The 19,070-nt window shown below is 36.0% G+C and overlaps 2 protein-coding genes and 1 long non-coding RNA gene across 5 annotated transcripts; 2 read left to right on the top strand and 1 right to left on the bottom strand.

The window, feature by feature from the left end:
* Positions 1-906: 906 nt before the first annotated feature.
* On the bottom strand, positions 907-7,010 carry snai1a (snail family zinc finger 1a). Of its 2 annotated transcripts, NM_001313699.1 has the most exons (4): positions 6,904-7,010; positions 6,168-6,368; positions 4,576-5,088; positions 907-2,045 (listed from the first exon to the last, which is right to left on the bottom strand). In NM_001313699.1, the coding sequence occupies exons 2-4, from the start codon at positions 6,241-6,243 to the stop codon at positions 1,852-1,854; spliced, it is 783 nt and encodes a 260-aa protein (NP_001300628.1). In that variant the 5' UTR covers positions 6,244-6,368; positions 6,904-7,010; the 3' UTR covers positions 907-1,851. The 2 variants fall into 2 exon arrangements, with proteins under 2 accessions (NP_001300628.1, NP_001300629.1); NM_001313700.1 differs by lacking the exon at positions 6,904-7,010 and having other exon boundaries at positions 6,168-6,459.
* Positions 6,436-9,186, top strand: LOC103911839 (uncharacterized). 2 transcript variants are annotated; one of them, XR_012387170.1, is made up of 4 exons: positions 6,436-6,561; positions 6,948-7,024; positions 8,366-8,411; positions 9,131-9,186. It is a non-coding gene; the product is annotated as an uncharacterized lncRNA (long non-coding RNA). The 2 variants fall into 2 exon arrangements; XR_662916.4 differs by lacking the exon at positions 9,131-9,186 and having other exon boundaries at positions 8,366-8,453.
* Positions 9,187-9,449: 263 nt separating this feature from the next.
* On the top strand, positions 9,450-15,649 carry tp53inp2a (tumor protein p53 inducible nuclear protein 2a). Its single transcript, NM_001326480.1, has 4 exons — positions 9,450-9,659; positions 11,027-11,254; positions 14,973-15,069; positions 15,187-15,649. The coding sequence occupies exons 2-4, from the start codon at positions 11,131-11,133 to the stop codon at positions 15,440-15,442; spliced, it is 477 nt and encodes a 158-aa protein (NP_001313409.1). The 5' UTR covers positions 9,450-9,659; positions 11,027-11,130; the 3' UTR covers positions 15,443-15,649.
* The last annotated feature ends 3,421 nt before the right edge of the window (positions 15,650-19,070 follow it).

Consider the following 19,070-nt stretch of genomic DNA (forward strand, 5'->3'; position numbering starts at 1 on the left):
TTGACGTCGGCCAGACGTTGGGTCTGATGTCAACCTGATTTTCATTTCCAAACATAATACAACATCCCTACGACGTTGGGGTACAATGTCAATCTGACATCATGCTGACATCCTGTGTCTGCAGGTTTAAGGCCACTTCAAGGCGTCATACAGTAAACATCCATCATCTTCTTATCAGTGACACCCATCTAAACAATAGGTTTCAAACTCAAGTCCTAAAGGACTGCAGCTCTGATCAAACACAGCTGATCCAACTAATGAAGATGTTCATGACTCTTATTTGGATCTGCTTTGTTTGATAAGGTTGGAGCAAAACGGTGCAGAGCTGCGATCCTCCAGGAATTGAGTTTGAGACCTATGATCTAAACAGCCTCTGGTTAATGTCTGTAAAGATTTTGGAAATCTTGGACACTTTAAATGCTTGCAAAAAGTTTGCTGCAATTATACATTGCCCTTGTCTTGAGGTAGTTTATTATGATGCGATTTACCTTCTATGTGGGATTTGATTGGACAGGAATTACAGGACTGATTTTTTAAAATCCCCATAGACAAGAAAAAAATTGTAAAAAAGCAGTGACTGCCGGTTGAAGGAAAGTAGTGGAGTAAAAGAACTGATACAGCACTAAAAATGTACTCAATGGAAAGTAAGTACACATGACTTAAAGTTTCTGAGAAAAACTACTTAATTACAGTAGTTTGAGTATTCATAATTAGTTACTTTACACCACTGAAAATTGGTTATGACTTTTTCTCAAAGTGATTTCCTTTAGCGTAGTCCCTGATTTATCAGTGGATGCCCTTGCATCTTCAACCGAGTACTGAAGCACTATCGTGCATTTCAACAGCTGTAAATAGAGAGCCGTCAGGCATTTTGTAACTAACAAACACAGTGAGCACAAACCAAAGTCTTTGTATAAACTTAAATTATTTTATTGAATGGAAATGATTTGGACAAATACAAAAGAAATAAGAAAAACAAAATGCTAAAAATTGCACTGAACTCATTCGGTTTTAAGAAAACACTTTATGCACAAATTCTGGCATCAATAAAATGTGACGAAAAGTTGATGGAATATAGATAGGTGTATAAAATTTGGTAGTTGTTTAATAAGAATGTCCGTTTCCTCACAAATTCAGAAGTGTCTCAAAACTCTTTAAATTACACACACACAAAAGAAAAAGCATGGCTTTGGTTTCAATGGTCCAATCACTCGATATAATACAAAATGAATGGACTTCAATACTCTTTGGTAAATTGGAGTGCACTTAAAACTGTACAAAAAAAGAACAATAGACAGAGTAAAAAAAACAATCTTTGGTGAAAAGAATTATTGGAAAAAAAAAAAACATGCGATGCACCTTCCGCATGCAAGCTACAAAACTTTAAAACCAACAACATCAAAAAAAAGTAAAGCAGTCAACTGTGCTCCATAAGGACTCTCTCCAAGTGTGTTTCCAGAGAAATCAGCAGACGCCACCTGTTTTCAGAGATGTGGCGGTCAGGGCACCTGTTAGCACACTGCCTCCGCACCACACAACAGCTGTCTCTGTCTGTGTGTGTGTGTGTGTGTGTGTGTGTGTGTGTGTGTGTGTGTGTGTGTGTGTGTGTGTGTGTGTGTCATGCTGAGAGACATACCCTACCATAGTCAACCCACCCCCAACCTGACAGCAGCTGCTTCAGGACACCCTTAACATTCATAATTCCTTCATCTGAAGTATTTTGGTTCGAGGAAAAAGGCATTTGGAAATGTTTTAAGAAGTCCGCTTTAATGATGCGTCATCCTTCTGTTGAATATTGTGCCCGTTTAGAGAAGAAGCTTTTCTCATTAGTCCTGAATTAGAATAAAATGGCTATTGGACATTGGCCGTGGAGGGACAGCAACCGGCCGCGCTGTGTTTCTGCAGCAGTGACATGCGACTGAAGGTGCGAGAGCAGGTGCTGCACTGGTATTTCTTCACATCTGCGTGGGTCTGCAGGTGCGCGCGGAGGTTCGAGCGGTCTGCGAAGGCACGGTTACAGTGTGGGCAGGAGAACGGACGCTCACCTGAGAGGAAAGAAAGCGGTAAAAGCTACAGTTAGATGTGTGCTTTGTAATCAACTTGGGTAATCACAGTCACATGGGTGACTGATTAAATCAACTGAGAGTACACAAAATAAGTGGATGCTCAGCAAGGATGATAACAAGAGGGCTCACTGGAATTCTCGATCCACTTATCTGGGCTTATCTGGCCTCTCACACTAGTGATTGATAAGATTGTCCTATTGTGTCATTGTTAAGACGACGTCAACACAATGATCAATGCAAAGCAAGTCTATTGAGGACAAACTCAAGTGACTTGAGTGAATCACTAAACTAATGGTGATGCATTAATGAAATGACCGCTAAAAGAGATTCTGGAGGCTTCAGAAGGAAAATGGAAGACATTTGCTTTGAAAGAGACTACGCATGGAACGATAACCTATTACAAGGTTAATTGTGGTTTGATTCATGGTTTTAAAACCCCAAGTTTTTTTTCTCCATGTTTTATTATGGGTTAATTTCACCTTTACTTTTTTATGGATAGTTTTTTAAAGGCAACAGTATACTATGGTCAATAGAGGAAAAAGTTTTTTACCCAGACATTTAAAAAGAAGATATTTTAAAGCAGTAATCACAATACTGTGATTACGTGATAATTTTATTCAAGGTTATCATAGCGTCAGAATTTTATACCGGCCCATGCCTAGAAGAGATTACTTAAGATCGAATTTGTATTTAACATTAGAAAACTTTGTTATGTAGAATGGAGTGGTGTAAGAGGAAAAAACATAGGAGAATATAGAAAATTTCATAGTAAAAGGGAAGATTTTACTTTGTCTTAAAATTAATCTAATTTGGAACAAAAAAAAAATTATTTTATGAAATGGTATCACTTTATTTTGAGGGTCCCTTTAATGCATTTTGTTGAATTTAAGTTACACTGCCAACTAATTCTCTATGGATTATAAGTAGACTGTTAGGTTGGGGTTAGGGTTAGAGTAAGTTGACATGTACTTGTAAAGTTTCTTATAGTCAGTTAAATGTCCATTGAAGGAGCAGTCAGCAGATACTAAGCAGACAGTCTACTAATGCTCACATGAGAAGTAATTGACATGTAGTTGCAATGCAACTTTTAGTCAACAAAATGTGCAATAGTGACCATCAATTAAATATCTAAATAAATAAATAACTTCTAAAACAAATTTAAAGCAATTTAGGTGAAAAAACACAAACTTTAAAGCTTAATAGCTAGATACAAGTATAATGTAAATCATTAAATGTTAATTTCAAATCCTTATTCAAATGAAACTAAAAGCTAAAATAAAAAAATATTCTTAAATGGAATGTTTCTATTATAAGCTACAAAACTTTTTAAAAAATTTAATACAAATTACCTCCATTTTACACAGGAAACGTCCCATGTAAAACAGAACAGATTAGTAACATGTTTTACTAATTGTAGCATTTTGCTACATTTAAAATAAAAATATTAAATATATATATATGCAATTTTTAAATAAAACAACTTTAAAATACATAAAATGGCTCTTTTAAAATAAACATTTTTATAAATCATCATGAAACAAATTTAAAGGAACAATCCTCAACATTTAAGTAATAAGCCGCTTCCTACACTTGTTAATAAAAAAGAAGCTCAGATAAAATATTAATTACCTTCATTTTACACAGCAAACATGCCACCATGTAAAATGAAACAGATTTGTAAAATGTTTTACTAATTGTAGTATTTACTTTGCAAAATTTATTCATTCATTCAATTTTCTTCACCTTAGTCACTTTATTCATCAGGGGTTGCCACAGCAGAATGAACCGCCAATTTATCCATCATGTTTCACACAGCGGATGCCTTTCCAGCTGCAACCCAATACTGGGAAACACCCATACACTCTCACATACAGACACATACACTAAGACCAATTTAGTTTATCCAATTCACCTTTACCTCATGTCTATGGACTTTGGGGGAAACCGGAACACCCGTAGAAAACCAATGCCAACACAGGGAGAACATGCAAACTCCACTCAGAAATGCCAAATGACCCAGCTGGGACTCGAACCAGTGACCTTGTTGCTGTGAGGCAACAGTGCTAACCACTGAGCCACCGTGTCACCCACATTTTAAATTATTACCTCAAATTAAAACTAAAAGCTAAAATAAATAAAAACTTTAGCCGTAAATGTATTGTTTCCATTGTAAGCTATTTTAAAAAATAAAATAAAAAAAGACCTACTGCCATTTTAAACAGCAAACATCCCATGTAAAATGTAACAGATTGGTAAAATTTTTTACTAATTGTAGCAGTTTGCTACATTTTAAATAAAAATAATAAATATACATGCAATTTTTAAATAATACAACTTTAAAATACACAAAATGCTCTAATCAGGACATAAATCATCATAAAACAAAATTAAAAATTAAAAATAATAAAAAATTAATAATTAATAATAAAAATAATTAATTAATAATTAAAATTAGTTCAAGAAATTAGCCATTTCCTACACTTGTTGATAAAAAGACGCTCAGATTTACCTGTATGTGTGCGAATGTGTCCCCTCAGCAGCCAGGGTCTGGAGAAGGCCTTTCCGCAGGTGGGACAGACGCAGGGCAGTGTGTGGGAGCGGATGTGCATCTTCAGCGCCCCGAGGCTGTTGTACTCTTTAGGACAGTGCTTGCAGAAGAAGGCTGGTCGACTGGCGGCAGTAACTGCAGCCTCGCTCTTGTCCTCTCTCTGTCCAGCCCTGCTCTTGTTGGAGCGTCGCGGCCTGCTAGTTTGCTGGGGGTGATAGGTGTCAGAGGAATCTGGGCTTGGTGGGTCTGACGTCCGTCCTTCATCTTCTTCCCCACTGCTGCTGCAGCTGATGCTGGATGGGGAGCTGAGGTCCAGCGGGCCCTGGTTTGTGGAGAGGGTGGACGGGGATGGGGAATTGTGAAGGGAAGGTAGCAAGCTGACGTCCCAGACCAGTCCGGTGGTCAAACACGTCACTGGGAAGTCATTGCTGACTGCTGGAAGCTCTGCTAGCGGGTATCTGTCTGGTGAAGTGTCTGATTGGAAAGAGAGAGAAAGGGAAAATTATTATTACTCTGGATGTTTGGTTCATCCTATATGACTTAACAGTTTTTTTTATTATTATTATTTAATTAGATGCAATGCAAACAAGATGCAAAGGACCAAAAAAATGCATGTGCTTCATCGAAATGCAACCAGATTCAGTGAAGAAAGAGTGATCTGCTCATCGTGGCTGTATTCGTTTGACCTAATATGTAATAAAAATAGTAATGTAGTGAAATATTTTAGTTTAAAATAACTGTTTTATGTCTTACTGGGTGTTAAATATATTTTTCTTCAAAGCTGAATGTTCAACAGGTGGTAAAGCTGAAAGTTTAAATATCATTGCCGTCTTCAGTGTCACATGATCCTTCAGAAATCATTTTAATGTGATTTGCTGCTCTGTTATAATCTAATATAGTTAGTGCTCAATTTTAGTTTAGTGGTTCTTATTATCATCAATGGTGAAAACACTTTTGTGTTTCGTGCAAATCAGGTTGCATTTCACTTTTCAGGATTCTTTGAGAAATAGAAAGTTCAAACTAACAACATTAATTTGATATAACAGATTCTGCAAACCTATACAAGTCTTTATACTTTATAATTTAATTAGTCCTTGATTAATAAAAGTACTTTAAAAGATAAAATCTTGGGTTTCCACAAAACAGTATGTCCAACATAGCTAATAATTAACATGTCTTATGCACCAAATCAGCATATTATAATGATTTTTAAGGATCATGTGACTTAAGTAAAAGAAACTAAAATAGCTCTGCCACCACAGGAATACATTTTAAAATGCATTCACATAGAAATTAAGGATTGAAATAATAATCAACATTTCATGTGTTTTTGATCAAATAAATTTAGTCAATTGTGAGCAAAGGAGACTTTTTTCGACTATAATCTAATTCCAAACTATCCAAGTTTGGCTTCACTTGTCGGGTGTGTGATTTGAAGACAAAATGAACTAAAAGATGCAATTTTCGTTATTCTAAACCTTAAAGTCAACCAATGTGACAAGTGTACTGTTTAAAACATTTACATTTAACTCGATTAAAACAGCAGTTCTCACCGTTCTGACATTCCAGCTCGCTGTAGTTTGGCCTCTTGCTGGTGAAATACTTCTTTACCAGGAAAGACCGAGGCATGCTGAACTCTGAAGTTGATCAGTCCACTCCAGTTACTTTCAGTGATGGAAAAACTAAATCCTCCACTCTCAGATAGTCCCAGAAATGCAACGACGATCCAATCCGTGCTTCTCGTAACGTGAACGCTGATGTGAAATGCACTACAATTAGTGAGCCTGTACTTATTTAAAATAGCCTGACAGTCTAGTAAGTGGGTTTACGTCCATTTGGACCCGCCCAAAAGAGCAGCCAACAGACATCGCTGTCGTCAGTGTTTCATTTAATTACCCAGCACTTGACTGCTGCCTAGGTGTGAATGTTCCGAAGCGCACTTCGCAGGTAATACACATGAGCCAATTGTTTAATTCGTGCCTATCAAGATCATGCAAAATAGCCATTGTAAACTCATTGTTTACTTCGCGACTCCAAGCCAATGTGTGGAGATAGCCAGATCACCGTTCATTTCAATAAAAGCTTTTGTGAAAGAAAATGCGCGTGCCTTTTACTAGTTTGCACAATGAACGATGATAGAATTAGCGCGTGCAACATTAATCTGCAGTGCACGTAGATGGTGTTTGCACAGATGCAGCGTTTACAGCTGAAATGTTCTCTGTCATCACGTTTTATTTTAACGTCGAGTGCATTATATATTATACACTGTAACTGGTGATGTTTTATTACCTGCTTTTGATGAGCTGACAAGTGCACAATGCACTTTTCAACAGATGTCAGCGTGAGTCTGGAATGAGCTTGGTTTAAGTGGTTCGTGAAAGTACAACTTTGAATTTGGCTCCCCCTTGTGGTGAGTAAGTTATTTTACGTTGTTTTACGTACAAATAAGAGCACTGCATTTTATTCATGTTTAAGTTACAAAAAATACATTAGCGTGTAAGCATTAATAAATAAATAATTAAAAATTAGCCATTTAACTTTGATAAAGTAATGATTTTGCTTTTCAACATAACAATGGTACAAGTAGCCTACAGCAGTTTGTGTTAGACATTCAGATGCATAAGTGCTTTTGAGCAAAGGCAAAAATAAAAGAAAATTGTAAACCAAATTTAGTAAGACACTGAGTACTCTAAAAAAAATACCAAGTTTGTCTAAATTTAACCTAAAACGTTGTCTTGTATTTAATAAATGTATTTTTAAATTGCATCAGATGTGTTGCTTTTGTCACATCCAGTATGATGATTTAATACGATTAAAATAACAATTTATTTCAGTGGTCAGAAGTCAAAATCTAATTAACTTTTATAAATAGTTTTGTATTCATCATAATATTTGTCTATTAAATAAAAGTTTGTCGTCAATTACATTTGCTAAAAACACTTTTTTCCATGTAAAAAATACATGTAAAAAAAAAATCACAAATTAAAAAGGTATGGTTGCGTGTTAAATTTATTATATCTAATTTCCGGTTAATAAGGTCACATTAATCACTTCAGGCAACTAAAATATTCATTCATTCAATAATTTTTTTTCACATATAACCAACTGTCTAACAACCTGGTCACAGGCAAACAAAACAACACTTAAACCCATAGAGTCACTTTACAAACAATTAAAATACTGGATAAAAAGCCTCTAAGACATCATCATTGTAACATTTTACAAAAACATAAATTGTTAAGCTGGAAAAATGTCATTAAGTGTTCAAACATTTGTCTGATGTATAAAATCATTCATGGTCTGTCATCCCCACCTCTCAGTCAGTTTGTAAACGTCAGGAACACACAGAGCAACACGAGGGGCAGCCCGAGGAGACTGTATTGTCCCACTCCAAAAAAGTACTTTTGGTCTGGGTGCCTTTTCAGTTACAGCTGCACAGGAGTGGAATTCTGTCCCTGGCAGCATCAGAGCTATAAAAGCCTTATATGTTCAAAAAACATTTAAAAGTCTGGTTTAATCAGACGTACCATGATTCCTATTAGAATTAACCTAGCATGTTTCCATTTGTGCCATCTTAATGATTTGTTGTTTAAATGTGTTTCAACTATTTTTATCTCTATTACAAAATGTTGGGGTTTTAGTTTAATTTGTATATATTATTTTTTATCAACATCTACATAACTATGTATATTTTAGTGCTTCTTAACTATGTTTGATTAATTGTATAATTCTTGTATTGATTTTTTTTTAGGTTTTTCAAGGACAACAGATGAAAAATAGACTTCTGGCTAATTCTGGTACATATGCAGAAGTGCTAATTAATGTACACTGTCCCTACCAAATAAACAAATAAAATAAATCAAATAAAATGAAGTCAGAAAGTTTGGTTCAATATTAAATCAATAGGATTTTTCTGAATATTTCAGTTTAGTTTGTAGAAAACTTAAAGGTGCATCAGTTATAAATTATAGAGCATCCAGAGTAAGAATATTTGAAGGTATATTTGAGTTTGTTTCTATTGTGTATTGACAATTTGTAATTTTAATTGATGGCAAGAGGCCACAATATAAGTGTTGTAAGATATCAGCTATTTCCCCCCTTCACGTTCATACATTGGTGAAGTTTCAGTGACAAGCAGTGACATTTGCGTTATATTGATCTGAACTCAACTTCAGTAGTGGCATTTATACTAAACTAAACTGAAGAGGTTATAATTTCTCTAGAACTATATCAGCATACTACACCACTTCATTCTTCATTCTTCATCTATGTTAAGCTGCTTTGACACAATCTACATTGTAAAATGTGCTAGAAATAAAGATGAATTGATCATCAGAATTATTCGCTGAAACTAATGTGATATATGTGCTATTAATCACATCGATTAAATATTTATTTAATAATACTAAAGACAGAAGTTTTGAAATACCAGCTTGCTTCAGTCACTATATTGATCATCATCAGTGCATCTGTATATTTTAATTGACTGGCGACTGAAGCATTGTGCCTTTTTCAGTGCCCTACAAAAGAAAGCAAGTGATTTTTATGGTGAGTTCATGGAACAGCATGAAGGTGGGTTTATTTTTTCAATGATCTCCCCCTTTAAATGTGTTTTAGTGTCCGTGTATCCGTTGCTGAGGAACATTCTGCAGTTTTCAAATTTTGTTAATACTCCCCCTAACTCGCTTTATTCTCAACTGACCTGGAGTCAGCTGTACTCAAAACCGGCCAATGAGTTTTAAAGTACAATGTTACAACTGTTCCTAGGTCTGTAGTAGCTGTAAAACGGTAAGTGCGCCCCGTTTATATAAGTCTCCGCCTTTCGGTTTGTGTTTGAATCTTATTGGACTAGCCAAAATCAGTGGGCGGGTCTACTTCGCTGGGCTTTTTGTTTTTAATATCAGCTGTTCGTCGTGATCTAAACTGCGGTGCTGTGTTTTTTTGTGTAATAAAAGCATAAATTACAAAAAGAAAAGAACAAATATTCCGCATCTACCTCGGATTATACAACCAAAGATTAATTTAATGCGAATTAGACCTACAAGGTATGTTTTCTTTCAACCTTGTTTATATAAGCAAATCATTTTTTCTTTCCATGTACTGTATGTAACGTAAAATTTGTGTGTACATTTATAGAAATGTTTATGTATGCTCACATTGTGTTTCCTATTCCCATTCTTACCATAAGCGCTTAATGTACATTCTCGCAGATGCTGTACTTATAGTATTGACATTTATATTTCTTCAGATTAAGAGTATGTTTTAGCCGGTGTGCTTTTTCAAGCTCACTCAACAAACAGATACATACGTGGCTGTCGTATTGTCCTCGACTTGCCTTTATGTATGATTAGTGTTTAACGTTATTTAGATCAAAACAAATTGTCCAGATCATCCTTAAACAGCTCTTTGATGAATGAACCGTGCATAAAAACCATTGAAATTAAAGTATTTGCGCATGATGCATATAGTGTTTTCAGAGAAAACGTTGGTATTGTTTAAAGTGGCACTGGCACACACCCTCCAGCTGGGAGGACGACAGATGGACACCAACAATGGAGCTGGGGTCCAACAATGCACTCCCAAATTTTAGTTTGTCCCTTTTAGTGACTATGTGAACAAATAAATTAAGATATGAGTATTAGTTTGCAGTCATATTTTGAACAACTACATCTAGGTAAGATTTGAGTATGATAACCTTGGATAAAAATATCATGGTATTGTGATTACTGCTTTAATATATATATATTTTAAATGTCTAGGTAAAAAAAATTAAAACTTTCCCCTTTGAACACAATATATTTTATTTTGAGAAACATTTAAAATATTTTGGAGCAGTAAACATGTGAGGCTAAATAATTCAAATTAATTATTGACTTCTGCTGTCTTCATTTGTTTCAAACACAGATTTCTTTACTATTAAAAACAGCATCTTGGATATCTTTTCTGCTAAAGATACTGTTGTTCCAAAAAACAAATCGGAAAAAAAAATGTCGGAACGGTAGAGCAGAAAATTTTGGTGGTTTTAAAAGCTTGACTTTTTAAAAAACCAAAGTCAATTTTGAAAACGATTGTTGTCCCATGCCTAACTACAACTGATGATAACAAATACAATATAATCTAAATGTTTAACATTTTTTAGAGTGCACAAATGAGGAAAATCACTGTGTTTGGAAGTGTTTCTTTGTTTAAGTTTAAAATCAACCTTACTTTATGTCTGTTGTGAAAAAACTAGTCCCTGCTTGCAATGACGCCTGACAGATGAGTACTTTATGAAAGAATGGCCTCAATATGATTTTAAAATAGCTCTTAGCCTGCCCCAGTCATGTGCTGTTCCTAATCACTCCTTGATAAATGGATATAATTATATGCATGAACTATACACATTTATAGTTGCATTTTTCCTTTACCAAAGGTCAAACTGCTGAGTTCTGCTCTTCATATCTGCCTGAGAGGAGAAGTTTATACCAACCAAGCTCACCATCAATTATTCAGTACAATCACAAGTAAATTATAACCATGTTTCAACGGCTCACGAATCTGCTGTTCGGAAGCGTGAATGAAACAACTCAGGAACCAACTGTACCAAAACCAGCATCCCCAGAAGTGGACGAAGAGGGCTGGCTATTGGTTAACGCAGCTGGTGAGTATAGTCACAAATGTCTTGAATTTAGATTACAAATATTTCTAGACTATTCAGCCTGTAAAATCTGATAAAAAACAATAATAGAAACTAATAAAAAATATTTTTTAAATTATTGAATGGTATGTTCAAATTTGACACATTACATGTTTTTGTTGCCCAAATATGACATGTATAATTGGGTACAATGTAGAAGTCTTTGATGTTAGAGCAGACTAATTACATAAAATATTTTCTTTGTTGCTTTATATGTTCTAAGTAAGCAAGTTGGTAAAATTATGTACACTCAGATTTTGCTGCTTGTTCAAACCACTTATTTAAAATGAGCTGAATCAACACAATTCCTGAGCTTGGTTTGTGACGACTTAATTGTTTTATGTTCAGTCCACTTAAATTTGCAAAAACATTTAAGTGAACTTAATCGATTTGTGACAGGACAACTAAGGATTTGTGTGAAACTCAGTATTTTTTACAGTGTATAAATGCTTTTCGTGATTTGGATTTATTGTGTTATACAGAAATGTATAATTGGTTTTGGAAATTAAGTTGCTTTAGCCCAGTAAGTGCTATTTTTTATATAAAACAAACAAAATACAATATGCTTCATATAAACATCACATTTCTACAACAAAAGAAAAGAGAGATATTTTCATCATTAAATTAAGACCTTTCACTTGCTAAAAGCGTTTAAAAAACTATCTGTCAATAGGCTTGTTGTATTTGCTCATGATAACAGTTTTGAGGCTTTAGATTTTTGCATACATTTAAATATAATACAGTGGACCTTATTGTGTTACATCTGTAGAGTCTTTTATGCTGTTAATTCATAGATATAAAGTAACATGATCTGAATAGTTCACTTAAAGTCAACTTTATTCAACTTTTTGAATGTAAAAATATATTTTAACTAGTTTATATACACTGTAAAAAACACACAATTTCACACAATTCATTGTGTGTCTTGACACAAATCAGTTATCATAACAAATTTAAGTGGATTGAACATAAAACAAATAAGTTGTCCCAAAAAGTCTCAAGAATTGTGTAGTTTCAGCTCATTTTAAATGAAGTTTTACAAACTAATATCAAGAGGAGCATGTGATATGATTGATCGCGGCTGGGCTCTCATCTTTAATTTGCAATAAACCAATCAGGGGAGGGTTTCCAAAAAACTTTGCTAGCCAAATATAGGTCGCAAGCTCTGTTTTTACAAACATAGTTTATTGATTTAGTGTTACCCAAATATGTTGTTTCAATGATCATTCGCAAAGTGCATCACAAACCTTTACGCTTGTAACTACACCTCTAGATCTGTAGTTAGAAAGTAGCTAGTTCCAAGTTATCCCCCCTATGCTCTTTTCATTTAAAACGTTCCACTATTTAAACTCGATATGATTAAAAAAAACATTAAAGTCATCTCTCTTATGTGTAATAAGCTTTTTTACAGTTTAGTTTAAGCGATCTTCATATTGATAATTGCGCTCCCTTCGCAGTACACTTTGAAAACATTTATGATATTTTGAATGCAGCTGTGGCTCATGACAAAAGCTATAGGTGACTTATGATTTATAAGCGAAATTTACATTACGCCAACAATGCTTGTGAAAACAAAAATATAAAGCATACGTTAATGCTTTAAATTTCATTCATACATTTTCTTTTTCGGCATAATCCTTTTATTAATCTGGGGTCGCCACAGCGTAATAAACTGCCAACCTATCCAGCATATGTTTTACACAGCGGATACCCTTCCGGCTGCAACCCATAACTGGGAAACATCCATACACACTCATTCACACACATACACTATGGTTAATTTTTAGCATTCCCAATTCACCTGTACCACGTCTTTAAACTTGTAAGGCAAAACATAGCAATCGGAGGAAACCCACACAAACACTGGGAGAACATGCAAACTCCACACAGAAATGTCAACTGACCCAGCCGAGGCTCGAACCAACAACCTTCTTGCTGTGAGGCGATCGTGCTACCCACTGCACCACCACGTCGCCCTGCTTTAAATTTATAGTAGCCTATTTATTTAGAAATATATCTGTAGCCTACTGTAATTGACATTGGCCTAGCGGTTAGAACATTTCTGCATTGGTTTAAAAGTCACAGTTGTAAATATAGACTTTAAAAAAAAATTAAAAAATAAACAATATCCTACTTAATAATAATAAAATAACAATAATAATTATTATTACTCTTGTTAATAAATAGCCTACTGTAAATTACAACCATAAACAATTTATATGGCTTGTGTATGAGATTAGAATGTTAGCTACGTAGTTTTATGTTTTAGAATAGAATATGTAATATTCTCAATAATTTTTGTAAAAGAAACATAGGCCCTATATGTGCCGTTTATATATATTTCAGTTAATATAGAAAGTGATTGCATGTTTTTACTAAAACTAATGTTGGATTTTTTTTTTTAAGTCTGTGTGTGTAAAAGAATATAATTTTATACAAAAAATGCTGGTAATTTTCTCTAAAGAAGTTGATACTCCACCCCGTTTAGAGCGTCATTATGGAGGTTTTACATTATAACTAACGTGGTTCAAATGATTGATCTGCGACAGAGAAACTACGGGTTTGGGGAAACACTCATCACTACATCGTTCATTTCCCAAACAATGCATTGTACTCTGATAGTTCAGCCATTAATTATGTCATTATTTGGGAAACACACCCCAGATTGATTCAAGCTTACAAGCTTACAAAGGCAGATTTTGGCCTACTACTAGAGATCTGCGAGGGACTAAATTATGAATCCCGCTCACGCCAGGTTTTAGCCCGAACCCGACTGCTACCGCTTATATTCAGCATTTGTTGTCCCGCTGCCTGATCCGCCTGCCCCATTTTCCACCCGCCGCGCCCGATTCCGCTAAAAAGCGGGGGGAGAACAAAACCGAAAACCACCCAGCTATACAGTTCAGACAGCCTATAACAAGCCTGCAACAAAAAAACTAAGCAGCATCACGCTGTCTCGTTCACACACATACATACATGTGCTCGCTCGCTCGGGAGTCGGGGGCGATATTCCTATACGGCCTGCTCCCGTCCAAAATTAAACCAGTTTCGGACTGCCCCCGCGCTTTATTCGGAAATTTATTCCCACGCCGCAGAAGACCTCAACCTACTACCTTATCTTCGATTTGGAAGAATACCCCCTTCCACCCCATCTCCTCCTTTTTCTCCCTTTACCAGAGGGAGCTCAAAAGATCTGATCTCAGACCACCTTATATACTTATTGACCAGGCAGGTTCTCTCCCGGGACAGCATGCTAATAGCGTTAAGCATATCTGAGTGTGAACTCTTGAAATATGGAGTTTAAACAAGCAGCGAAAATCACTTTTTGAGTGTAGCACAGATAACAATTGTCTCATAGCAAATGTGATTGTACCTATTCTATGGGATAGATCATTTGAAAAATGAACGTTTGCTTTTCATGCAAACACCCCCAGGCTTTTCAAGCTGTAGATGACTTATTTTATTTGAAAAAAGTTAATATCTGCGACTCTCGATGATACTTTGAAGTCTTATTAAAGCAAAACAATCAGTCTGTACAAAAAATGTAGCTCGTCAGTTTAAGTTTTAAGCATTGTCTTATTCTACTGAAGGGAAAAAGTCACCTACTTATTGAATGGCCTGAGGGTGAGTAAAGATAGAGCTTCTCATGTCATTCTGTTAACTGCATTTCTCTTCTCTGTAGATGGAGAGTCATCTGAAACCGGCGAGCTGCAGTTCAAGTTAATAGGAAGCCTGTCAAACACTGAGATTTGTGCTGCCAGCTTGGTCAGCGAGGCGAGGTAAATTCACCACATCTGCTCAGAGACTGCAGTCGGGATCACTTTATTCCCAGCAATATTGACACTGACAGTCTGTATCGGCTCGACATAACCAGGTGTCTTGTTCTCTTTGTAAAGCATCGCTGAACCAGAAGTCCCAGTAGCCCGAAGCAGTGGTCGAGTCTCTCAGCGACTGGTCTCTCAGGCTGGAGCTCTGGTCAAAGTCACACAGATGGGCAGAATACAGCGGGCGCAGGCTCGTGCCAACCGCCACAGTCTCGGCCGTAACTGCATTCAGCGGCAGAACAACATCCGTCAGCGTCTTCCACAACACTTCTCTCGCAAACACCGCATGGTCCTTCACCAGCCTGGCCGATGCAACTTTAATCATTAAGATGCAACGAGTACGCAAACGAACAACCAACATGCAAGTACCTTGGTTCAAAGTTAAAGCTTGATATGAAATATTTGAACCAATTTATACTTACATCTAGGGTATAATAAATAAATCTTGTGGCAGCTGACATTATGCCTCCAAAAACTGTTTCTTTTACATACTAGTGTGCTAGACTGTCATGCAGCAATAAAATGAAGCAAAGGACTTTTGAATCTTTGTGTTTTCTTTTATTGTGATATTAGATCAGAAAAAAAGGGCAGCAAGTAATCCACATGATCCAAACCCAAAAATTGAGAAACAATCAGCCATTTTTAGAAATAATACAAAAAAAAATGTTCAAATACAAATGCTCACCTTGGTGTAGTTCTGCAAAGCATGTCCATGAGATTTGCTTAATTCACAACCTTATGGCGTAGATGGCAAGATCACTTTTAGTCTGCTTAATTACAGCATGTCTGCAGATCCTTACAAAGTCTTAAATTCCATAGTAAAAAAATAAGGCCTTAGGGGGGTGGTCCAGAGCATGTTTTTAAGGCTTGGTAGTGTTTATAAGATGCAAAGCAATGTGTGCACATGCTTCATTTGAAAAAAAAAATCATGTTATGTTTCTATATACTTTAATTTTATACACCCAAACAGCTAACATGAAAACGACATATTTCCTAGTTCCTCTGAAAGGCCCACACTCAAGAGGCTCTGATTGGCCAGCTAACATAATGTGCTGTGATTTGCGGATCGGCTCCACGTCACCAGGAAAAGCGTCATGCCCCTACAAGCACATGCATTTGTGCTGTATAAATACTGTCAGTTAGAGTAGCTCTTAGTGGCACAAAAGAAGACACAGCTGAACCACTCCTGCTCTCTAAAATAAAATCTGACAAGTGTCTTTCACATATATTTGGGTTAAAAGCATGTAAGTAATACACGTTCAAATATCTTATATATATATATAATATTATCTTATTATCTTATATATATATTTGAGATGTAGAACGCATAATTGCGGCTGCATAGAGAGACACTGCAGCACTGATGATGATTGTGTGAACAGAGGTTTGATGGATAAATATTAATTTGTAGCTAAATTGTTAACGATGCCAAACAGCATTTCCCATTGTTTACATCCTATCAACAACATCCCATTAACACTAGAAACTGTGCATGTCATAGATCAATTTTAACAAAATAGAAACACTTATAGATCGAGGTTCACAATCCACAGCTTTGTTTGTTATTGTTTTTAGCTGAATCCAACACTGAACTGGAAGAGATTCTGAAAGTTGTCCTTTGTCAAATGCTAGCTATATATTTTTTATAATTCTCTGTACCATAATTAGTATGAAACTGTAAGCACTTCTCTTTTTGTGTCTTGTCCTTTGGAAGCCAAAATACAAAAACAGAACGAGCTCTGTGGAAATAGCAGCATTTAGACAGCATTTTAGCTTTCTCTGCTGTAACATCACAGCGCCTCTGGCCACTCCCTGTGCTGGACGGGATGTATGCGCGTGGTGAATGTGTGAACTCATGTTTGTGATCTCACTAACTTGCATGTATTTTTTTGTAGTCCCCAAACTTCATTCGCTGTCGGCTTTGGTAAGCTAACTCTGTAAAGGCCAATGTCTCTCTTTACATTGAGCAATTACATTCAGAGATATTGTTTATGTTTAAAATTTGATATCGTAGTGGACAACCCTTTTTAAACTAGTCCTAAAATGTCTTAAATTTGTGTTTTAAAAGGTCTTAAAAATCCAATTGAACTGACCCCAGTACAGAAAATGTTGTCACCCAGAACCCAAAAACATACGCACTCATAGGGATTTCTCTTACGCAAGCAGGGCTTGCTGGCATTTCACTCTTTATTTTGTGCTCTTTTTTTTGCGAATTTGGTACTCTAACTTTAACATTGGTCTTAAATTTAAAGCTCTTACCTGCAGATTATGGCACTCTGCTGAAGGCGCTCTGCTAAACTGAGATCTAGTGATCATGATGGCCATTACAGTAGTCATGTTCGAGAAACATGGAGGTGGCATGGTGGCTCAGTGGATAGCACTGTCGCCTAACGGCATGGAAGGTCAATGGTTTGAGTCCTGGCAATGGTTTGAGATGGCATTTCTGTGTGGAGTTTTCATGTTCTCCCTGTGTTTGCATTGGTTTCTCCGGGTATCTGCCATAATCCAAACAACTGGATCAACTAAATTGGCCATTGAGTGAATGCGAGAACCCCAATGGGTTGTGGCTAGAAGGGCATCCGCCGCGTAAAACATATGCTGGAATAGTTAGCGGTTCATTCTGCTGTGGTAACACCTGATAAATAAGGAACTAAGCTGAAGGAAAACGAATAAATGAATATTCAGCAAACAAGTCTGACACGATTTGTGCTTTGTGACGGGGTACAGCTAAGTACAGCTATCACAACTGTGGTCATAACTTAATGCACATAGATTTACTGTACTGTAGTGTTTAATCCTCCTGTTGACTAAAGGGTCAGAAATTACCTGTGACCCATTTAACAGCAGATTTTTTTCTTTTCTTTTTTTTTTTATTTGATGTTTGATGACTTTTCTAAAACTAACAATTTTCTATTTTCAAATGTTCTTGCTATGCAGGGACATTTAGTATTAGAAAATATAAACACTTACTTTGGTTTAAAGAAGTGATGTCCAGTGAATAAACGGTAATGAAATACTAACGAGGAGAGTAGAGTTAATGATGAAAGATGGGGTTGTTTCTTAAAGAAAAATAGGTTTTGAGAATTTCAATCACATTTTGCTGCTTTATTTTCGAGGTTTAGTGAATGCAGCTCATTTTTGTATGTGGAAAATCCCTGTAGATCAGCTGATTCTAAATCTGCCCATCTTGCATTAATTGACCAGGACACATTTAAAATCAAATAACTCTCTTTTCTTCCTCGTTCTGATGCTCAGTTTGAACTTACAGCAGATTGTATTGACCACATCCACATGTCTAAACGTGTTAAGTTGCTGCTGTTTCATTGACTGATTCAATATTTGCATTAACAGGCAATTAAACTAAGGGCTGATGAGTGTATTTTTCCCAAGTTTGGGCTCCAAGCATGTGATTGTCCTGCAGTGCATTATGAAAACCACAAGGAGGCGTGGGGTTTCAGCAAGTGTGGCCATTTCCTACTTAATTTCTTTGCTCAAATTGTCCATGGTCGGGAGGAATGTCACATGTATGTCTATTATATATGTAAATTTATGAGCCTCAAAAGTCCTCGATTATAAAATATATAAAAACAATATAGTTTGATTTTTGACATTTATTTATTGTATTAATCCCTGTTTTATTCATTAATTAATTCATTTTCTTTAGCTTAGTCCCTTTATTTATCATGGGTAGCCACAGCGGAATGAACTGCCAACTATTCCAGCATATGTTTTATGCAGTGGATGCCCTTCTAGCTGCAACCCAGTACTGGGAAACATCCATACACACTCATATACAGCCAATTCAGTTTATTTAATTCACCAATGGGACTGGGGGAAACCAGAGCACCTTGAGGAAACCCACGCTAACATGGGGAGAATATGCAAGCTCCACATAGAAAGGCCAGCTGGTCCAGCTAGGACTCGAACCAGCGACTTTCTTGCTGTGAGTTGACAGA

The sequence above is a fragment of the Danio rerio genome, chromosome 11, assembly GCF_049306965.1.
Source record: "Danio rerio strain Tuebingen ecotype United States chromosome 11, GRCz12tu, whole genome shotgun sequence".
Taxonomy (NCBI): Eukaryota; Metazoa; Chordata; class Actinopteri; order Cypriniformes; family Danionidae; genus Danio; species Danio rerio.